The sequence below is a fragment of the Miniopterus schreibersii genome (genome assembly GCF_964146895.1).
Source record: "Miniopterus schreibersii genome assembly, chromosome: 7".
In the NCBI taxonomy this organism is placed as follows: domain Eukaryota; kingdom Metazoa; phylum Chordata; class Mammalia; order Chiroptera; family Miniopteridae; genus Miniopterus; species Miniopterus schreibersii.
This window is the reverse complement of record NC_138108.1, coordinates 50,672,636-50,696,428: the sequence shown is the minus strand read 5'-3', so window position 1 is coordinate 50,696,428 and position 23,793 is coordinate 50,672,636. Positions and strand designations below refer to the sequence as shown.

At 37.8% G+C, this 23,793-nt stretch overlaps 1 protein-coding gene across 2 annotated transcripts in view; it reads right to left on the bottom strand.

Moving 5' to 3' along the window:
• Window positions 1-2,819: 2,819 nt before the first annotated feature.
• PLA2R1 (phospholipase A2 receptor 1) overlaps window positions 2,820-23,793 on the bottom strand; it is a 94,121-nt gene continuing 73,147 nt past the window's right edge. The window contains exons 18-30 of one of the 2 annotated variants that reach the window (XM_081141811.1): window positions 22,806-22,870; window positions 22,208-22,311; window positions 20,531-20,670; window positions 15,889-16,006; window positions 15,104-15,234; window positions 14,597-14,744; window positions 11,202-11,440; window positions 9,501-9,669; window positions 7,650-7,790; window positions 6,882-6,998; window positions 5,396-5,572; window positions 3,427-3,459; window positions 2,820-3,300 (exon numbers count right to left, since the gene is read on the bottom strand). In XM_081141811.1, coding sequence (XP_080997937.1) covers window positions 3,086-3,300; window positions 3,427-3,459; window positions 5,396-5,572; window positions 6,882-6,998; window positions 7,650-7,790; window positions 9,501-9,669; window positions 11,202-11,440; window positions 14,597-14,744; window positions 15,104-15,234; window positions 15,889-16,006; window positions 20,531-20,670; window positions 22,208-22,311; window positions 22,806-22,870 — 1,797 coding nt within the window. In that variant the 3' untranslated portion in view covers window positions 2,820-3,085. The remainder of the gene's footprint in view (window positions 3,301-3,426; window positions 3,460-5,395; window positions 5,573-6,881; window positions 6,999-7,649; window positions 7,791-9,500; window positions 9,670-11,201; window positions 11,441-14,596; window positions 14,745-15,103; window positions 15,235-15,888; window positions 16,007-20,530; window positions 20,671-22,207; window positions 22,312-22,805; window positions 22,871-23,793) is intronic. The other variant, XM_081141812.1, reaches the window with a different exon arrangement.

Genomic DNA, 23,793 nt, shown 5'->3' with positions numbered 1-23,793 from the left:
GTTCCTTGGAAATCTTTATGCACCTTCAGGATATGTATCCTCAGTCTGAAGTCTTAACTTAGAGAATATTTCAATAGCCAATGGAAGTTATGTAATTAATCAAACATGGATCTCAAATTAACTTCTTTAGAAGCAGGAGACCCACTGGAGGACTCCAAGGTTTTAGGAGATGGAGGCCTGACTATAGGGAAGAACTGGGACCTACAAATGACTGATAGAACCAATCCTCCTGCAAGCCCATGTTGATGTGGATGAGAAATGAATCTTTGCTGGGTTAAACCACCAAGATTTTGGGATTTTTTTTCTACAGCATGTAGCCTTCCCTGACCAACAGAGTAGGGGATGGTGCTGGGTAGGGTCTCACTACTGCAGGGGTGAAGTGGCCTTGTAGCCAAGAACTGCAGTGGCCAGGCAGGGAATTGAATGGAACTCACAGCCAATTCTCTGGGGATTAGGTGGTGCAGGGAGAGCAAGGATGGGGCCAAATCAAAGAGAACAGACTCCAGGTTGCACCACCTACAGACTTCATAGCAGATACCAGCAGAATTTCCAGGAGTAGGGCCAGACAACTACCTTCAATGGACACCAGGTAACACATACCCACAGTCAGTTATCTCCTTCTCCCCTCAGTATCACAAGGGCGCAACAAGTTCTCATATATCCAACCATCGTTTTGAGGAGGGAAAGGAAACTCCAAAAGACTGAACGTTTATCCAGAAGAGACCATCTAATCCACGCTTGATAGGGAGTGGACCGTTCAATAGAAAAAACACTTAAACTGCAAGAATACTGTTGGAGTTGGAAGAGCCATTGGGTTTAACGAGAAAAATCCAAGATTTTCCATGACTCAGAGTCATGATTTTTTTTGGAGGGGGGCACATTAATTATGCATGAATGAGTTTGTGACTCTGATATATTTTTTCATGCTGTAGCTATAAAATCAAGTTCAGATTAAAAATAGATATGGAAAAATATTTTTTAAAGTGCACATATGAGTAAAACAGAGTATTTCAGTACTTTCTGAGCTTTCAGTAATGTGAGGAACTGCATGATCTGTCCATGGGGACAGAGTCTCTGGGGATGTGGCTCAATTCTAAACGTCGAAGTACAGAGCACTGACAAGCAGCACAGTTTCTTTCTGCAGAACCACATTACAAATGACATACTTGGTCAAATTGTTATGAAAATGACTATTCCACTTCAACATACCTTGGCTAGAAGGATAATTGATTAGCGGATTTTGTTGTTGTTGTTTTGTTTTTTTACCAAGTCACTGAAAAGAAAAGAATTTTAATTTCACTTGACACATTGTTAAATTGGACCTTTATACCATCTGGTTACTTCAAGCCAATCATCCTTTTGATTCATAAATATACAATTGTCACATAATATAATATCTTTTAAAAATAAAGCCCCCAAACTTAAAAACAATTATGGAAGCTGATTGTTCCAGTAAACCACACACACACAGTGGCAGAGAGCTGCTTTGGACAGCTGTATTAACTGTTTCAAGCCATGGGGACTTCATTCTAGGGCATGCTCTCACATTGTATTTCTAATAATGATGGTTTTCCACCAAGAAATGCATTCATACCTTCTCCCAGAATCCACCTTGTGACCAGAGGCCACCAGTTTTGAGGCAGTTGTTTGTAATAACTGAAACGCGCACTCTACAGAGGCCCTGAGACCTCCCCAGATTTTCTCTCTCACAGGACCTTACTTAATTTTCATAACCACCTGACATTTTCTGTTCCTACATTTCTCTACTGGTTTACTGTCAGTTTTCCTTCATTAGAAAAGAGGGGCCATGACAACAAAGGTCTCACTGACTTGCTCACCCCAGTGCCTCCAGTTTCTGGAATGGCACTTCGTTCTCAGTAGGAACTCAATAAACATTTATGTAATGAGCAAACCTTTAAATATTGATGATGGAGTCATTTTTCTCTATAAGAAATTAATGAAGATAAAATCAGTGATTTTAAATTTATGCACAGGATCGTGCTTTTCATGATTATTTACCAACTGCATATACTAGTCCAACACAAATGGAGATTGTTTCCCAGAACTGCAGTTCACTAAACAGAACATCCCAAACAAGCTGATTTGTGTAGCAAAGGTATCTCGAGTACTACTGGGGAGTAATTCATTTAGTGCGTCTCAACATATTCTCGAGGCTGCTTCCAATGGGACTGTAATTCAGATCTTCAGTTTTCCCCCTTTAAATTCAAGTTACATTCTATATTTTTTGGTGGTTAGGAGTGTTATATGTTATTTTTTTATCTTTAGTTTTTAATAAAACTCATGGGTTTTAACAGTATTAAGAGCTCAATAAATTGCTTTAAGCATATCTCTAAGATATTTTTAACTATCGAACTTAGTCATCATTTAATAATTGAAGGTTTTGGGCCACGTTGTGTGGTTGCTTATGAGACGATGCTGCTAACCAAGATTTTACTATTTAAAGAAAAGTAACTTTTCTTCCCCTTTAGTTTGGGAAGCCAGAACTAATAAATATGAGTCACCTTAAACATCAGTTTAGAGCCCAGAACCTGTGACTTTTAAGCTTAGAAATCAGTATTTTCCAAACTCTGCTATTAAAACTGAGTTTAAAAAGATTGCATTTGAAACAAACAAGAAACCTTTCAGAAGACTTTTCCTTTCCTATCATATAGAGGTGTAGGGTTTTAAATTTTGTGTTACTTCCTCTCTTTTCATGGAATGAGAGTCGATAAATGTCTAAATAGTTTAGTTTTAAAATCCCCCCAAATTTTGGCAGAAACATAGTAATGCAAAAACTATTGTTCACATTGATTAGAGAGTTTTCAATAGGGAGTTTCTTTTAATAGCTCTTGTTTTCAGAATAATAACCACTGTGTCATCTCCCCCTTTTAAGACTAGATCACAGTTGGGGAAATGAACAAACCAACACCCATCTAATTTGGTTATAATTCAAAACCAGTGATCACTTTAAGTTAAAATAGTGACGCAATTCCCATTACAATGGAACCTGGTCTGTAAAGGTGATACAGGGGAGGCGCCCCTTGAAGTCTTTGCTCTCCTCGTGGCTGCGCCATTCTGACTATTACTATTGGTCATTCTTCTCAAAATCAGAAATGAGAATGTTTTCCTCCAAATGTACTGCACTGAAGTTGGTTGTAGGATAGTAAGGATTCCGAAACCCCACCAGCCTCCGGAAGGCCCCGCTGCTGTGCTTGTATACGCAGCAGGAAAGTGTGGCAATGGCCAGAGCTGTGACCAGGGTCAGCGCCACTGCAAGTGGCACAATGCTGTGACTTGGTCCTGAAAGGAGATGAAAAAGAGGAAAACTTTATTGACAAGGCAGTACGATAGACACCGTCGCATAGTTGCTTTCTAGTCTGTTATCTCTAAAAAAAATAAAAATGTCCTCTGCTGCTCCAAACATACCTTTTCCTAGATGTTCCTTTATCATGTGAATATCTAAAATCAAGTACAAAAAAAAAAAAAATGAGAGGGTGTTTTTCTTTTAATTCAGCAAAGTGATATCATTACTTAGAGCAGGACTCAGCAAACTATGGCCCATGGACTAAAGCTGGGCTTCTGTTTTTACAAATAATGTTTCACTGGGACTCGGCCACACTGTGGTTTCTGCATTGGGCATGGCTGCTTTCATGCTACAATAGCACCAGGACAGAGGCCGTATAGCCCCCAGAGCCAAAAATAGTTATATCTGGCCCTTTACAGGAAATGTCTGCTGACCCCTGATTTACAGCAATCATTATTATTAGTGCTTATACACACATACACTTCCTTTTTTAAGTCAAGGAATTCCCACCTAGTCTCAGCACTGTGCTGCAATAAAAATGTGAGTAAAATATAGTCCTTGCAGGCAGGGAGCTCAGTTTTGCTGGGACCTGCTATGGAGTTTGTCCAGCAATGATAACCTCCCTGCCTTTATGCAAGGACTTAAAAATCAACATATTGTCGTATTTGTGATTCAGGCACCTTGAGAAATGAATAATAGCTCCTCCATTCAAAAAGTTAAAGGGTTCCTGTTTGAGGGTTTTCTACTGTGAAAATGTATCTCTTTCAAGTAGACTTTATCTCAAAATTTGAACTCTGTTACTTTTGAGATCTAGAGAAGATGTAGAGAGTGATCCAGAAAAAGATTAGTAAAGGACTTGTGAGTAGAGGAAGTGCTTGGTACACTACTTATGCCCATTCACTCTTGTGGATTTAAAAGAAAGGTCAACATTGTTACCAAGAGCAAAATCACATGTTTAAAACACACACCTTGTTTTTGCAAGTTAAAAATAGTATTGTATAATTTTGCACAATACAGTTGAAAACATGTATTAGTGTGTGTGTGAAGATACACTAAGAAAGGCTGTTAAAAGAAAGAGTGTTTTCCTCTTCATTCCCAGGATACAGCCAGTCTCCAGGGCCTGATGATGCTTTTTCCCACGTCACCTCCCTTTTTGTTCCTAGTCCCATTGCTCAAATTACAACTGCCTCTCTTTACACCCGGATGAATGCAGGTGTCCACGGAGCACACAGGGGGTCCCTGTCTCCTTTACCACGAAGCTCAGCTCCCCGTAGATCCTACATTACTGTCCACTTATTCCCATCACCACCTAATGTGAGCCCTCCGCTCCAGTCTGAGCTCATTCCCAGTTGCTGCCTTTGGTCATTTGTCCAATACCCTCCCCTCCTCTCTTCTCTTCTCTGTGATTTCATCTCTTCTCATCTCTGTGACGTCTTCTCCAGCCACCCAGGCCACAACAGCCCTCCGTCCTTGTATTACTGGCGCCTGGAAACTGTTGTGATTATTATAAACCCCTTCCCACTGTATATGATCCTTATTAATGCCCTATCTTAGAAATCTCTGCTACTGTTTGCAGCAGACTAGAGCTTTCTGGCTTAGATTTCTAAGATTATCTTTTTATCACTACAGACTATGTAGTTCAAGATAAAGTTAAAATACGACTTTTATAATGTTATAGTTGGTGACAGAGAATCACATCTACTTATCCACGAGGATACCTAAAGCCTTGGTTATATTTCTTGGGCTCAAAGATGAACCTTAAAATTCTGGGTAGCAGTTGTCAGAATGAGAGCTGTTGGTTTACATTTCTAGCTCTATTTGCTTGAAGTAAACTGCTTTTTTACCCATGAGATTAACAGCTGGGGTGACACAAGACAGTCATAGTCTTTGAGTTGATTTATAATGATTTTTTCCTCATAGCAGAAAAAAGGAGGAGCTGAAACGGTCTATGACTTATCTGATGTAGAACAAGATGATAATGTTAGAATCTATCAGAATACTTGGATTTTAAAGGCTTTCAACACTAAAGAGGTGGGTTAACATTAGTCAGGGTGGAATCAGAATGAAGAATCACCCTATGACTTGACCCACCTGCTTCCATTTTACATATAAACCCTTTTTTTTCTTGACACGGGGATAGCTGCCAGACTCCTTCGGGGATCTTCAGGGCAACACACAGATGGGATCCGGGGGGGTCCGTCTCTGGCTTCCGAATGCCCCAGTTTGACAGGTCTGTGGGAGTCCCATCAAACCACTTCATGGTTTTATCTGTGGAAAAATTGCTGACTTACAGATTATGTGTATGGTTATCAGACATACTAAGATTGGAGTGAACTATAAAAAGCAGCCCCTAAATTTAATGAGACTCTTATCTGATGATTTTGCCTCAGTAAGTACAGTTACAAAGAACTCGACTTCAAAAGGTAGGTATTGGTAAAGTTGCCTTGTGAACAACTCTATTTTAATTTAGTCTCATTTTAGTTCACTGAGGGTATCATGTTTGTTAATGTAAGTTTGAATTTTGAAATAGTTTTTATCATTATAAGCAACTTAAAGAAATCATTTAATAAACTAATCAACACAGAGAAAAATCCTTTGAAATCTTAACATCTATATCATTACAAAATAGCTCACTTTCTAAAAGAATTTACAGTGAATTTCTTTAACTAACAAGTCAGTGGTGTAGCAGGGGCTGGGGACCATCTGAGAGTCCCTCCACGTGTAGGCAATAACGGGGCGCACTGTCTGAAAAGGATTTCAAAACTAAAAGTCAGTCGGCTTTTTATCACCGTGTGCTAGAAATTCTAAACAATATCAGTGTTTGAAATACTCCTCCTTGCCAGGTCAGACCCTCCGGCTATTTCAGCACACCACGGTAACAAGCTGCCCATGCCAATTCAAAGAATTTTCTTCACAAGCATTTTTATAACCATCATTTAAGTAAAGGAAAGAGCCCTGGCCAGTATAGCTCAGCTGGTTGGGCACTGTCCCGTGCGACCAGAAGCTTGCTGGTTCAATTCCTGGTGGAGGGAGTGCAGGAGTCAGCCTGTCGATGTTTCTCTCTCCCCCTCTCCCTTCTTCTCTCTCTAGAAATCAATAAAAATATTTTAAAAAATAAACAAATAAGGGAAAAAATACCATGCTCTCGTTTGAATACAAAGTCTGGTTGTTACGAGTAGCAAATAATTCTAATAGCATAATTCATCACTGCAACATGCCCATAACTCTATTGCACTTTTTTTTTAACATTTAGAGACCTGGGTTTTTTTCAGGTGCATATGGTTTTGGTGTCTGTGACGGAGTCAGTGAACATAAAGTTCCAGTCAAGCTTCTTCACGTCGGTAAACTTGTTTGTTTGTTTTCCTTTGGGGTATGCTGGGGTTATTTCACATGAAAAGAGGGTATAGAGAAACAGGTTGGCAATGTTGTCTTTGGAAGAAATAGCTTTAAGGCTCACGCTATTTTTCACAGCAAATGGATCCAAAGAGAGTCCTCTGGTTTGTACAGGCCATTTTCATAACCTGGGCCACAGTGTATTTACTTACGCCCTCTCCTCTTTTCTGCTCAAATCACTTACCGTCACCGTCAAACTGAGCATTCAGCCAAACCATCGGGACAGAAGAAGCAAACACAAAGAGCTCTTCCAGGAGAAAGGCATTTTCAGCCTGGTCCTTGATTGTTAAAAGATTAGATCCTATAAAAGAGACAAACAGCAAATGAACAAGTATTTGTGTTCACATGTAAATACAATTTAAAAAATGTCTCCCAGACCATAATTTGTAAAGTTCAGGCTTTGAAAAGTAAAAAATTTCTGTTGTGTGTAAGCGATTTTTGATTAAGAATGTTAAAGTAAAACCACATTTATTAAGAGATACAAGCTTGTACTACAGAAGTGAAAGCACAGAATATTAATTTTAGGGAACATAAAAAGTTTATAATTCAGATGCATTCAAAAAGAACATTTTGGGGGGAAAGCACAGTATTCTGAGACATCACCTTACATTTTAAAGTTTTATAATGGACATTTAGTTTCATGTATTAACCATCCCCCAAATAAGCAAATTCAATAGTATTTATTTTTTCACTTTTTAAAATTGCTGCTAAAAATCACTAAATAATCAGACAAAAAATTAGATCGTTTACTAAAAAAATATCAAGAAGAAACACATTGACATAGCCCATGGATACAGACAATGGTGCGGTAAAGGCCTGGGGTACAGTGGGAGCTGGGTGGAGGGGGACAATGCGAGGAAAATGCGGGACATCTGTAGTACTCTCAACAATAAAAATAAATTTTTTTAAAAAGGAGAACATTGAAAGCATTTTACCATCACAAAAGAATTACCTTCCTTTTTGCAAAATTCATGAGCAGCCTCAAAACTTTTACTGTCTAGGACTGTAGAAAAACTGTAGCAATTATTTTTGAATTTTATCCAGGGAATAGATGTTTCAGAGCAAAGCTCTTGGTGTCCAAATGGTTTTGTTTCTACAAACAAAAATCAGTTATGATTTCAGTGTGGTGACTGAGTTGAGATAAACATTGCATTACATTCTGTGAAAGACCAAGATAAATATGTGTAACAAGATTTTCACGGTAATACTCTGAAAAGTGGGTTTAATATAAATGATTACAAAACTAGGACTGGTTTATAGCATTTCTGGCAGAAATAATCTTTACCTACACATAACAGGGCATATTAATGCATAGCGTCAGAGGCTTAGTGTGGTGCTGCTTGGGTGAGGTGGCTGACTTTCATATTTATAGTCAGTATCATATTGAGGGATCTGATTCTTAGAAATACTGGCGGCTGAACGAAGCTGGCAAAAGACAATTCCAAATGTACAGCATGTGTTACATGCAGTGCTGAATATTACAGATTTAGCAAACCCTTACCTGCTAATCAACCTATTAGAGAAAATAATGCATTCAATAACATATATAATAACATAAAATAACAGGGAGATTTGGGGTAGACTTTGCTTCAGAGGGCAAGCATGAGAACCAGACACATCCATGCTAAGATCCTAGGTGTGTGGCTATGGGCCACACACCTCCCCACACTTTGGTTTCTTTACCTACAAAAGAGAGCTAACAACATCTTTCTTACAACTTGAGAAGTTTAAGTGAGCTAGTATCTGATGCTTCCTAAGCACCCAATAAACGCAGTGGTGTTGAAAAGGAAGGCTAACTTTTATGGTATCTTAGGAGCAGAACTGGCTTTTCCAAAGTATATGGCTATCGCTTATATTTTTATCCCAAATTATTTTGATCTGAAGCTGCATAATGTACATGCTATTTGACTTAAGTATCCAGAATGTAAAAATTAAATGCACTTTATTTAAATGGGAGATTCTAAAAGAGACCAACTAGTGTTAAGGAACTCTATGTACACCACAGCAATCAGGGAACAGGCTAAACATCACATCAGAAAGCAAGGAAAGTTGGCTTCTATCCCTGGGGCTGTTGATGGACATCTATGAGATCTTCAAGAAGCTATTTAATGCTCTGAATTTATTTCACCTTTAAAATAAAGTTCACATGGCCTAACCAGGTGAACTTTACTTGTAATGAGATGTTATTATAATTTTAACATTTGAATATATATGTGATGTAGGTATAAATGTTATTACCATTATTGTTATTATGACTGGAATCTTACTCGTCCTTGACTTAAACAACAAACCCCCAGTCTGGCATTTAAGGTCGTCCACGCCCCTAACTCACATTTCTAACCTGATTTCCCACCTCTCCCTTAGCCATAACCTCCGATGCAGGAAAATCTCAACACCAGATTAGCCTTATACATGCCCAGTCCTTTCTTCCTCCCATGTGTTCGCCCAACCTTTTCTGCTCAGAATGCCTCTCCAGGTCCCACCATCGCCCCTCTTACATCCCACCCATTCTCCAAGGACAATCTCTACAGTCAAGTCCTCCAAGAAGTCTTCCTACATTTCTCCAAGTGGATATGATGTGTTCTTGTTCTTGCTAACCTCCACTACTCTTGCTACCTCTCATATTGTTTGGCAGCCCTGCCTTGTATAATAGTTAGTTGTCTGTACATCACCTAGCAGACCAGAAGCTTCTTGAGGGCAGATGCTCCTCACTGCTCTTCCCCATAGCTCCTGCTTAGCACAGTGCCTTGAATACAGTAGGTGCAGGGCACATAATTTTTGAGTTGAATAGAATTGAACCTACCGGTAGGTACACGACAAATGGCTCCTTGAAGAAATGTCTCGCAGGCTGTGCTACTCCAGCGCCCATTGGTGTCAGCAAAAACACAGTCACCCAGCAAGGGCGACTCATCATCTTTCCAAAAAGTGAAGGAGGATTTGGTGCCATCTGACCAGTCAAAGTTGAGACCATTCTGTGGAGGCAAATTGAGCCGTCATTTCCTTGCCAAGACCACTGGTGGCATCACCCAATGCTGTCTGACCACCCCCCACTCCCCACATAGATTTATATTTCCACATCTTAGATTTCTATTTCAGGGGGTTTAGGACAGCTTGTGAATAGAGCCTGACCAAAAGGAACATGTCACAAGAGGTATCTTTTTCAGTTTTGGGGAATCCTTGGCTCCCTGCCGCCATAATTTGCCAGCAAGAGATCAGAGTGAAGTTGGATCAATACCTTGTTCTTTACACCAAAATAAATTTCAGATTGATCAAAGATTCAAACATAAAATTGAACACATAAGAGTGCTAAAGAAAAATTGACTAAATATTTTATACTCTTAGTGTGGAGAAAAATCTTTCCAAGTCTGATAGAAAATCCAGAAGCCATAAAATAAAAATTGACTACATAAGTTAAAACATTCGGTAACACGAAAATACAATAAACAACAATGAAATACCAGCCTTTCACCTATCCCACTGGCAAGGATTAAAATTTTGACATCTAGTGTTGGCAAAGATGTGAAAAAACTATATGTTATCATTCACTGTTGTTGGCATGTGAACTGGTGCAAGCTTTTGGAGGGCAATATGGCACTACATGTTAAAATTTAAAGTGTAACTTCACTCCTACTTGCACAAGGATATTTGTTGTGTGTTGTTAGTAATTGTGAAAACTGGGAAAAACCCAAATATCCATTCTTAGGAGAATTGTTTAATAAATTGAGGTATATTCTTACATGTGTTAGACTTTTATGTGCTGGCATTGAAAGCTGTACAGGGTATATTAAATAAAAGAGCAAGTTTAAAGACAGCATATATACTAAGCTCTCATTTGTATTTAAAAAACAATATATTTCTCATTACATTTATAGATATGTGCCTATACAGAAAATTTCTAAATGACACACAAGAAACTGTTAACAGTGATTGACTCTGGAGAGTAGCACTAGAGGTCAGGATAGAAATGATTGACTCCTCACTCATTTGATTGTGTGATATTTTTATTAAAGAAAAAAGAAAACTAAAAAAAAGTCTTATTCTCCAAACTACATCCCTAGGAGAAAAATAACCTACATGCTAAATGTCAGGGTACTGAACTCATAACCAAATTTCTAGGTAAGAAGCATGATTGGTTTTTCTTGGGGATTTCTTAAATGTAACAAATGACCCAAATGAAAGTGCTTGGGTTTAGGATGTGTTCCAGTACATGAGGAAGTATCCGAAAATTTCTCAGGAAGTTTCAAAGAACCTTTGAATGGCATCAGTTTCCAGGAGTTAAGCAAGTGAAGGTTTATTCTAAAAAGCTACACACCTTTATTTTGTGGTCATAGGCTGCTCGTAAGGTTGGTTGGTAGTTACCATATAAACCAATTACCTAAATGTTACATTTACTATTATTTTTGGGAATTTTTTTTCTGTGTTAATTTCAGTGGCTACCTTACTGAGGAAGTAGATGTGAAACTTAATGAGGCGAGGCTTGGCCAAGAGATTTGCGGACACCTACATCTGCAGTGAACAGTCCGATCCAGTGGGCATGTCCCAGCCGGCTGAGGATGACGGTGAGGAAGGACTGGTGGAACTGATCCGCGACGCTGACCAGCTCTGCCCCATGCATCAGGCAGGTTTTTATCGCTGTGTACCAAGTCATGTTTGCACTAATTATTTTGTAAGTTCTGTTTCCATAGTCTAAGGTATTGGGGATTGGATACATATCAGATATATTTACACCATGTCCAGAAGTATCTAGAACAAGAACAACAAAAAAAAATCATTTGTAGCATCTAGATGAGCAAGCGGGAGGCAAAGCTTAGCATGGAAACCTGTCTTGGTGATTCATACTGTTAACATCAGCGCTTTGTTCCCAGAACTGACTGCTTTAAAATGAGGACACTACCTGAAAGTGTAGGGGGTGCTAAAGAATTAAAACCCTTAAGAAATTTAATGAATGGGTTTCTTTAAAAAATACAAATACATATTAAACATTTCTAGGTTTCCCATTTTGACCTTCCTTTGTCAAACTGACCACGCTGGTGGAATTCCTGTGGCCTCTTAGGTAGGCTTCATTCTGCTAGCTATCCTCGGCCTAGCACACGCTGCTCTGGCAGAACTTAATACTTATAAGAGATCGTTGACATGTCATGTAGTCATACTGTGCTGCAGACATAGTTTACAAGTGAGCATTCTCAAATACAACACTTTATTAAACTTCTGAGACAGTATGATAGTTACTATCATGTTTAATGTTTACATGTATACATTCTATAAAGAAGTTTAAAAATTAATAAACACTTAGAAATACACACAGTTCTTATAAACAGTTACTATTAAGGTCACTTGTCAGAGTTGAGATTTAGAAAATAAAAGGCAAGGTTTTCCCACATGTGACTATTGGTGCTTTCTTGTTCATGAGCAGCTGTGATCATGTAAAAACCCAGTCCGTGTTTTACATACAGATGTTTCCTCTTTAATATGTGCGCTTGCCTTTTTATTCTGTATTATATTATGCACTTGCATAGGCTAAACTTTGAAAGCTTAAACTTTGAAAACAAGGTAAGGGTTTCTTAAGTGTCTGATCCAAAGTGGCTGGGATTTCTTTCTGTATCCTGGTTTATTACATTTGGGCTTGAAAAGGAGCATAGTGAGGTGTGGATAGGTCAGAAGACCTGTGACTCTACTCTAGTCCAGACCCTAAATGGCTAAGAAAGCTTGGGTAATTAGCTAATCTCTCAAAACCTCACATTTATGATCTATAAGGTTAGCAGGCCTTCCTTAGAGGGATGTGGGTAGAATTCAATGAGATCTCTACAAAGGGTTCTTACTATGGTACCTGGGATATAGTAGGCACTCAATAAATGCTGCTTCTTGCTCCCCTTTCCTCCTCTTGTCACTCTCTCCCAAATAAAAATGAAAAGTGTGAATTTGACTTTTACCTGAAAATGTTACCTCAATACATGTTGTAAATACAAAGTGAGATTAATCTATTTACCAAGTAAATTGTGACGGGCCACACTTATCATCTGTTTATTTTTTTGCTAGAAGTCTGTTTGCCAGTCTATGTACAAAGTGTAAGGTTATTTATATAAAACCAAATAGCTATTATATTATACCAAATAGCTATTTAAACATGTTAACAATTAGTAAAGTAAGAGTAACTAAAATTCTTTGTATATGTGACCCAAATACCAATTTAACTGTTCCCCTCTTAAGTTATACATCTGTATTTTCACATATATAAATTTCTCCTTATGTAGTTGATTCCATCAAGCTTCAAAACATAAGTGACCCTGAGCAATATGATTTTGCCTCTCATTTCTGTGAAAAAGAAAGAACCATTGGAAACCAAGTTCCAAATTGGGGGTGTTGACTTTGCCCTTGTTGCTCTTTTGAATCAAACATTTTATTCTTTGATGCCGATTAGAGACTTTAGGCTATATGCCCAATATAAATGCATTTATATGGCACATAAAGAGGAGAAGCAAAGTTTGAGTGATCATTGTAAACTACAAGAATTTCTGTAGTTGAATAGTATAAATTATCATTCGCTAGACATATGTTGGGAACTTGCTAAGCACTGTATATACAGAGTCTGTGAGATAGTGATTGCCTTTTACAGATGCAGAAATCAAGGTTCAGAGAAGATAAGAAACCACAGTTTACTCACAGAGGTGGATTAGGGACCCAGGAGTGGCATGACCTCCGTGCCCATGCTCCCAACCACCACTTCTCTATACTGTCTCCAAAAGAACATATACGCTGTTAGTCCCAAAGATACCAGAGAGAGAAAGTGGTCAGGAGTACAGCTCAAGAAGAGATCAACATCAAGGTCGTAGAATAAAATCATTGCATTTAACTTGAGTGCGTCATTTATTTTTTCTAATCCTCAAGTTCCTCATTTGTAAAACGGGGAGACTTTTTCCTGCTTCCTAGCTTTGTCGTGAGGATTTACGGCATAATGCTTATAAAGCCAGGGCGCAGCGCCAGGAACGTCACAAGTATGCAAACACATGGCATATTGATATTATTTCTTTCCCTATAAGATTCTGTTCTTCTTAGAATACTCTTGCTATAACTGATCTGGTATTTTCTTTTGGTTCCAAACCACTATTGGGATTAAGTGATACTTGTGAACTAGGAAACAGGGCTCCCTGGAACTGCTTTTCTGAGGATGGGTTGATTCTTAGCATCATTAAGGGTTCACATGCATGCAACAGTAAGAGCTACAATTCACATTACAAGTAAGCATGTAGACCAGGTTGCGCAGAGATCCACGCGGCTCCAGACACAAACCCTGGCCTCCTAGGGTGGCTTGGTACAGGGAAGCCTAGCACTCAGTGAAAGCATGAGCTATGAGCTATTGCTGTTTTTATTTTTACTACTCAAGGCCTCTTTCAGGGCATTCCCACTGCTCATCGACCCCATCGGCTGCTTGCAGCAGCATGGTTTTGGGGCTTCACACCAGGATTCACTGGGTGTTCTTCCCATTAGACCTGGAAACCTGCTGTATGCTACGTTTAGCCACAGAAACCATTTTTAGTGTTTCAGGAAAGGGCAAGTATCAAGTTGGTTTATTTCCTTGACTCTTTTCCAGCATTTCACAATGTCTTTTTTATTGCCCGAACAGACACATAATCCCAGAACAAAGCAATAAAACCTTTTAATATGCCCAAATGGATTCATAAACGTGGCCATCACTATGTGGTCTCTGCAGTGCTTAGAACCCCACCAGAGGGCATAATCCTGCGGTAGCGGAAATTACAGGACCATATGCGTGTAAAGCTCAAATCATCAGTGCCTGGCACTGTTAGCTATGAAACTGTCAGTTATACAGCATGTAAAACAAAAAGGAAGGGAAGAGTGGGCTATGGAAACGAAAGGAATAAAAAAGCAAGCATTACTTACCTTGAATTTTCTCACAAACAAACCCATAACCTTCTTTTCCACAGTCTTCAAAATACCATTTTCCAGTGAAATGAAAATTTGGATTACTTGATAGCAAGGCACAGAGAGGAATGTGTTTTTGAACTTCAGTGGCGTTTTGACTTGGAATCTTTAAAAGAATAGATTTTTTTTTAAAGGTAACATATAATATTATTATAACACTGACATTTTTATTAAAAACATAATTTAAAAAATTCAAACACCATTATTCTTTTGTTTGTATTTAATAAACCTATTCACACTTCATTTTGTAACCTAAAACATAAGTAATTCTTGTGATGAGTAAAGTAATTATATTTATGGAACATGTGGAAATTATATAAAATTATATTATTAAAAATTAATATACTAATAACTGACTAATGAAAATTTATGCCTATAAAATATAGGACGTACAAAAAAACTTTAGTAAACAAGTCTTGAGTAGAACCTCTTGCCAATTTCTAAAAAGTAAATCTTAAAACTTACATTTGTTACATCAAATGGAGACCAGTTAGAATATGCCACAGGGTTTCCATTTAACCATTTTTCATTATCATCATTTCGTAACCCTATCCACACGTCAGTGGTCTGCCCAAAAAGATTCATAGTAATGAAAGCTGAAAAATAAGAATACATTATAAAATTCAACACGATATAAACCATTTGGGTAATCAGCCAATTCTGTTTATAGCTATGATTTTATTTAAATGACAGCAAAACTTAATTACCAATCAACGGTTGGAACTTGTTACTCTGTCCTTATTAAGGTGATGCGGTCTCTTTCACTTTTGTTTCAGTTTAAACTGACAGACATTAGCTGGCTAAGCCTGGGATTTCATCATATCATGAACAAAACAATTTCCAGGGTTCATTCACTGCCTTTCCTAACAAAAGAGGATTTATTTGCTATGTTTAAACTAAAGTATATAATGCTTAAATATCTAATAAAAGTGTACAGGTGAATCTAAAGGGGTCTAAAAATTATGCCATGCAATTATAAAAGACTTTACCTCAGATTGTCTTAGCCATTTTGAAACACAGATCAGATATTTTTTATTCTTTCCACTACTACTGGTGAGACAAAAGGCTCAAAAAACCAACAGTTTATAAGCAACACAGTGTACTAAACCTTTACGGTGTCATGATATCAGCCTTACAGGTAAAACTGAAAATTCATGAAAATATTGATTTGGAAATGTTAATATTTTGGGGAAATACTTTAATAAATATTTGAATAAAATGATTATTTTTGCCTGATGGACAATGACTACCTTGCTCCACCTCACTTTCAATGGTGACTAGTGTCCCCTCTTCTTCAAAACAGAAATCTTGAGCAGACATCCAGTTCTTCCAATCACTCGGGTCTTTGGGGATTTTCACCAAAAGGCACTATAAAAAATGACAAAAAAACCCCCCACAAACCAGTTCACTTTTGTATTTTTATAATGAATTAAAACTCTCCCAAAGTCACTGAGGATCAGCCTTGAAAACTCTTTATAAATTTTTTTGCTCAGAAATGTCTCTTCTTTTTTCCTTTGCGCTGTTCCAAAGTGTGACAGGAAAACCAGGAGGCCCAGCTTTCAGGGTGAGTAAATGCCTAGGATGTGTTTTGTCCTGCAGGATATCAGAATGGTGTCTTCTGCTCAATGAAAAATAGCATTTCTTCTAAAAAGAAACCAGTCTGATTGCAGATTTAACCTAAATCTAACTAATAACTGTTTAGTTCAGTTTCAATTGCAAATACACTTCCTCACTTGAAGTGAGAGAGGGCGTCAAAACCACATCGGGTATTTAAATTCACTAAGAACTTGGGATCAGCCGTGTGGTCAGCAAGGCCATGAGGAAGAGCCAGAAAAGAAACCATGAGTCCAGTGGGAAGGAAAGCTAGGGCAGGACCAAGGAAACCTAGGAAGAAGACACCAAGGGGAGGGTGGTCAACACTGCCAAATGGAACACAAAAGGAAAGCTGTGTTCCTTGGGATTTGGCAGTGAGAGTTGAGTGTTACTCATGAGAGAATCATGTCTGTGGCATAGCAGGGGTTACTCATTATGGGAAGAGAAATGGAACAGCAACTAACAGGCAGGACAGGCAGAGTTGAAGAAAAGCCCCCCACTCCCAAAGCTCAGTAAAATTTAAACATGTTAGTAGGGCCAGATGGAATCAGAGGAGAGAGGGAGAGAGAGAGAGGGAGAGAGAGAGAGACTATAACAGATCAGGCTAAGTTCCAGAGAAGTCAGGAAAGACTTTTTGCAAAGGATACTCCATAGGAATATTCTCTCATCAATGAACATAAACAACTCTGGTCATCAATAGGTCAGCTCTCAAAATCTTGCCATTGAGAAAACCCCAGCTACAAGATTAATTCTAGGCTAGTGTGGAAGCCTACCCTTGAGAGATCTTCTTTCTCCACCCTCCTCTGGAATGGCATCCTTCCCCATCCTTCCTTAATCTCTAAATTTGTCTGTCCCCTATTCTTCCCCTCCCCATCACAAATTCCTTAAAAAGCGTAGAGACGCAGTGTTGTCCCTCTTTGAGCATCACAACAACAGTCACCAATAAACATGTATGGAGTGAGATAAAGCCCAATAGACTTTGAAATGGTTGTCAAGTGATATTGTCAGATATTCTAGATTTAGTCCAGTGGTTCTCAAATGGGGCCATTTTGCCCCTCAGGGGATATTTTGATAATGTGTGGAGACGTTTTCGGTGTCTCATCTGGAGGTGGGGGAATTGCTATTGGCATCTAGTGAGTTGAGACCAGGAATGCTGCTAAACATTCTACAATGCACGGGTCAGTCCCCCAGAACATAGACTTCTCCAGCCCCAAATGTCAATAGCACCTAGGTAATTCTTTTCAGAACTCAGTTCTGATCATGCCACTCTTTAGTTTAAACCCTTCAGTGATTTTCCACTGTTCTTAGCATAAAAACTAGAAACCCTGATCTAGCCTGAAGTTGAGTTACCAACTAAGAGAGGAAGTACATTTTCAATTCTGGTCCCCTTTACCTTGTTTGCTTCACAAAGAAATAGAATTGGCTGTAAAAGATTTTAATTTTACAACAACTACCCTTTTATCTATTTCCTTCATTTTCCCTCGTTCCTCTAATTACAAATTCCAAAGAGTGGCACATACTAATTATTAGGAAGTCTTATCAGTTAATGTGAATTCACCTTGTGTTCAGATAGTCACACTAATGAACCATTCATAAATACCAATGAGCCTCATCGGTTCATTCAGCTTAATAAATCTCTGAAGAAAACACACACACACGCTTCCCTCTTTTTCCATCTCTCCCCCTAATATTTGCTTTAGTCAAGATTTACCAGCTTGACTGTGGCAGTGTACCTCCCATTACCAGGACTTCATTGTTTCTAAAAATATAACATTTACTAACACACTTCAAAATGGTTTTATTAATAATTAAAACAGAGCAGTAAGATGAAGCACAGCATCCTTAATTTTAAATTGTTTATTTACTTACTAATTTACAAAATGTGATCAAGTTTAATGCATCTCTGATTATGACTGTGAATTAAGGATATCCTCCTGTATTCCAAACAAGTTTTGAACATTAAATTCTTTTTTTGCTTCAAAGTCATTTCCAACTTAAAATCTGAAAATAGAATCCATGCTCTATCCCCCAAACCTTGTCCTTTCCCAGCGTTCTTCCTGAGAGTGAATGGTGCAGTCAGTGCTGCATTTATACAAACCAAAACCTGGAGTCCTCCTCACTCTCCCATTCCATCACCCCTTCAATCCTACCACTTGGAAATCCCATTTCTCAGAGTCCCCACCATTCCCACTGCCCCACATTCTCTTTCACCATCATCTTGGCTTAAGCTACTAATAATCTTCTTGCCTGGACTATTGCAATAGCTTCTTAACTGCTCTTACCATTCTCAACCTGCCCTCTTCCACTCTACATTGGCACTGCAGCTTTAGTGAGTCTTCTCAAAATTCAGTCTCTCTTTAGTTAAAACCCTTGAAGGGCTTTCCTTTGCTCTTAGGATAAAAACCAGAAACTCTAAGAGAATATAACTCTTGCCTACTTCTTTCGTCTTACCTCTCATATTCTAGGTCTCTATGCTTTCTTCAGTTTCTTAACTATGTCACATTCTCACCACAGGACCTTAGCACATGCTGCTTCCCCTACTTTTAATGCTTTTTTAAATAAAAGACTTAATAATATTCAGTGTCCTATTGAATATTACTTATAAGTTTCTCATATTGAAGTGTGTAAATAATTTAAAACTAGTAGAAGGATTTTATACTTGAGAAAATAGGAAGCAGACAGAAAGTATAAATATTAAAATAGTGTGTCTCTCAATACTATATAAAGTTTTAGAGAGCTACTATATTATTTTAGAAATCTCAGTGTCACTGGACTGATTATGTCACGGGACTAAGCTGATGTGGCAATTCCTAAGTTCTTATATGAAGTGGCAGCTGTAGGGAATGGACACGACCACCAGACTCAGAAAGCCTGAGGTTATTCTCAGCCTGACACTTATTCACTGTGAAATTTCAGAAAAACCACACAGTTTTGTTAACCTCAGTTTTCTCCTATGTAAGATGGGCTAACAATTTAGTGTATTTAAAAAATTCAACAAAGTAGGAAATATAGATGAAATCATCCAGCAAAAACAGCCACGAGGTGGAAGAAACCCAAATGTCCATTGATAGATGAGCGGGAACAAAATGTGGGAATATATATATGGGAACATTACTCAATCTTAAAAAGAAAGGAAACTGGACACGTGCTGCAATACGGAGGACTCTGGAGGACATACGCTAAGTGAAATAAGCCAGTCATCAAAGGACAAATACTATAAGACTCCAGTCACATGCAATATCTGAAGTAACCAAACTAATAGACACAGAAAATAGAATGGTGGTTGCCAGGGGCTGGGGGAGGGAGAATGAGGGGCTGTTGTTTGATGTGTTTAGTTTTAGTTTTACAAGATGAAAATGGTCTGCAGATTGATTCACTGCACAAGAACGTGAATATATTTTACACCACTGCAATATGCACTTAAAAATGGTGAAGAGGGTAAGTTCTATATTACATGAATTTTACCCCAATTAAAAAAATCAGTGCCAAATCTGCAATGAGTGCTCAATAAGTGTGTCTAAAATCCAAATGGCCCCATTTCACAAATTATCAATGAGAGGAAGATCACAAAGGAGAGAATGCCCTGCTGATGCAACCAAACATACAGATTAACGATTGGCTGTCGATGAGCAAAGAGCAAACATTTATAATTTGGGACGTATTTTAATTACATTCACCTAAGGCCTATAAAGTTATTTTATTATAAAATGGAAGGAGTGGAGAGGAAGTCTCAGCCTTAATTAGAGGCTGTATCAGAAATAATAAATCTGGTTTACAATATCCCTATTAGCAATTAAAAAAAATTCAATTCTGCATGGAAGCACCCGCTTTCTGAGACCCAAGACCACATTGACTGAGCTATGTTATTAGTTGGTCAATTCATGAGGCAGGCAGAGCTCTATTCGGGGAAGCGTCCAGGCAGAGAAGACACAAGAAACACACGGTGGAGTCTGGCCCCTCTGGAGCTGACAACTCATTGAGAGCAGGACCTAGATACGCTTGCACACAGGCACACACATGCAAGCATCACGTAGGCATAGAGCAAAATAAATGACCGGATTTATAAAACTGAATACACAGGCGAAGGGTGTTGTCAAGGCTGTTTCTCCCAGACACTTCTTATTCCAAGAAGGTTGTCCCTAAATTGAAAATTTCTCATATCTCTTGAAAGTTGTGACAAAAAATTTCCAGGTCCAGTGAACAAATCAGATTTTTCAAAGCCACACCCATTTTTTATTACTTTCTAGAATTGACATCCACAAAAGAGAAACAAAGGCAGCTTTTTGAAAACAAGTTTACCTTATAGTTGAAATAGAGCCATCCTTTGGGACACTTTCCATGCTGTTTTGGTGTATCTTTCTCTTTCTCTATGAGCCAAATCTTCTTTCGCTTACAGATGCTGGGCATAGAAACTGAACACTCTTCACTAGCCCAGAGTCCTGGAGAGGAGAATGGGTTAGAAATGATCAGAAACAATGGTGGCATTGTTTGTAGGCATTCTCTATTGATCACTATTGTTATGACTGCCACGGTTTATCAAAAGTTGTTTTTAAAATCTAGAAATTGAACTAAATTTAACTATGATGATAGAGTTCTCTAGTCACAAAAGCAACTGGGCAAGGTGCAAAATAAGTAATTCTAACTCAATAATGCGAATGCAAAAAATACCTAAACAAATACTCCATTTGAAATCATAGAACTGATTAAATTCTTGGTTAGGAAAAGAATATTTTGTAGAGTAATGTTTTTGTTTTAAATTATTCAACTTCCATGTAAAGAGAGAAAAAAGATTTTAAAACAATAGATGATCATTTTTATTTTATAATTTGCTTGAAAATATAATAATTTAGAAAAATAACTCATGAACTTCTGAGAAAGGAGCACTTCTTAACCACTGACCCTTAAACAGAACAGGTACACATGTAGACATACCCGCAGGAAATATATCCCGAAGTCCTTAGCCTACTGGAAGATGTTTTTGAATTTAGAAGAGCTATATTTTCAGGGAAGATTATAGAATGTATTTCATTAGCATTCAAGTTATAATTCCAGAACACAACAAGGATGCATGTAAACTTCAAGGGCAGATTCAGTTTTCTAGTCTGAGAATATAAGCCAAAAAGATGTTGGCATTTTGAAGGAGGGGCTGGAATGCTATTTTTAATGCAGATTAGCTGCCATTCCTCCAGAATCACAAAACAGCCTTTCTGTAGGCTGTTGTGACACCTGCTGGCAAAAGCGAGCTGATTAACCACATGGTTTTTCATTTCCTGACTTTCTCTGAAGATGCCCTTGCATCAAGGATCGCTTTCCATGTTTATCCTGCTCCTGACTTGGGGCACAGGTTTCTTATGAATTTGTTAGAGCTGGGAACATCATTACTTTTTATTGGATAGAAAGAGTGGGGTGGATATAACAACCAACCCAAATAACATTGTACTGATGAGTAGAATTTAAAAAAACAATGGTCTTCAACATACATGTACTCCTACATCCCACTGGCAAACAGTTGGTGTTATAAGGCAAGCAGCAATTAATGCCAGGTATTTTTTTAAAAAACATGGAATTCAATAACATTTTTTCTTAAATAGGAAGTTAAAAGTAAATTTTTCAGAGGTTAAAGATCTGGTTACTAGGAAAAGATAAAAAATGGGCTCATACCCAAATTTCATAGAGAATAGTATTTTGGCAGACAAATTTTTGACCAGTTTCAAAGGACCCATTTTTGATGCTGTTTTTAGTTCATGAGGAAGGACTTATCTGGATGTAAATTAATTTCAAGAACATGAATTCACGGAATAAACTAGAAATGGCCATTCTTAAGCCTTAAGACGGATGAAATTGACACATTCAATTCAAAAGCAAAATAACCAAACAAAACGTTCTCACCGAGTTGATGCAATTAAAAGGAGATTTCAAGCCTCCTGAAAATTATCAATTTGTATTATAAACCCAAAAATGGTTGAATAAAATAACCTGTTATGGATGAAATGAAGCCACATCTCTGGCTCTGATTATTCATAGATCCTTCTCTTCCTTTGTCCCAGTTCTGGTATATTACTGGGGCTCCATCTCTCCAGCTGTAGGACAATTAAAAATTTTAAGGTCTTCTCTCATTCTGCATGTTCAGTCTTCAACACTGGAGTACTGGGGTATGGATTGAAGGCATAATTATATATATATTAATCCTCACTTGAGGATGTGTTTTTATTGATTTTAAGAGAGAAGAAGGGGGATACAGAGAAGGAAACATCAATGTGAGAGAGAAACATTGGTTGCCTCTCATATGCGCCCTGACTGGGGATTGAACCTGCAACCTGGGTATGTGTCCTGACTGGGAATTGAACCCACAACCTTTTGGTGCACCAGCTGAGCCACCTGGCCAGGGCTGAAGGCATAATGTTGTCTTAAATGAATAAAAATACTTATGTCTTGGGTTAGGGAAATGAAAATTCATAAGCTGAAGATAATGTTTGAAGGCTACTCGACAAATTGATCACTAAGATCTAGTCCAGTCCTTCTGCAAATAAAGCCTGTCAAACAATATTAAATGCTAATTAATCTAAGCCCATACCGAAATTCACCATTGGCTCTTTCTTCTTGAAGTCCAATCCACCAATTTACACCAAACTTTGATAGCTATTAAAAAAAAGAAAAAAGAAAATGTCAGCACATATTTTACTTGTTTTCCTTTTTCATTATTAAGATTAATGGGGTTGCTGTTAATAGCTTTCTATTCTTCAGTATTTTACCCAATTATCTAAAGAAGAGTACACTAAGGCCTACTAGCGTCTTGAGAAAACCCGGAACTTCATTATTCTAAGATATTCCCTCCTCATTACAAAGGAAATTGGAATCAAATATCGAAAATAATTTTAATTTCATACAACACGCAGTATCTTAATTGCAACTTTTCCTATGTATTTAAAAGTAAATTTTCTCTCAGAATAGGGATTTAAAAAGTAATATGGTAAAGTAAAATGTGATGTGGATTCCTTTTTCTGACTAAGAAATTAGTGGTTTATCTTCTCTGTGATTCATAGAAGCTCATTGTATACGTCACTCAATTTAAGGCACAAAGACATCAACAGTAGAAAGATTCTGAACTTTAGGGGTTAGTCTGGTGAGCTTTTAAGCTGAGTATTAGCACCCTCCACTCTCTAATCAAATAGCGAGACACGATATAGGACGAAAGAATACTACAGAATTTCCAGTGTTTGACAAGTAAAAAATCATCCTTTATATGTTTTATTAATTTTGCACTGTTATTTATCATACAGATCTCAGTACAATAAAGTATAAAATCTAAACGCACACACACACGTGCACACAAGCACACAAACACGTTAGAACAGGTGTAATCCTGGACTTATGACCAGGAAATTGAAGTTCCCTCCACAACTATAAAAGCAGAAGAGGCAGTAAGGATTTCTCTTAGACGTCTAAATCAACATACTTTACTGTTTGTGTGCTGTGTGTGTAAAATGTAACTCAATTTTTTATGCTAAAAACTTATTTTGAAGGCATATATTTAAATGTGCACTTCCATTTCTTCTGTAAAG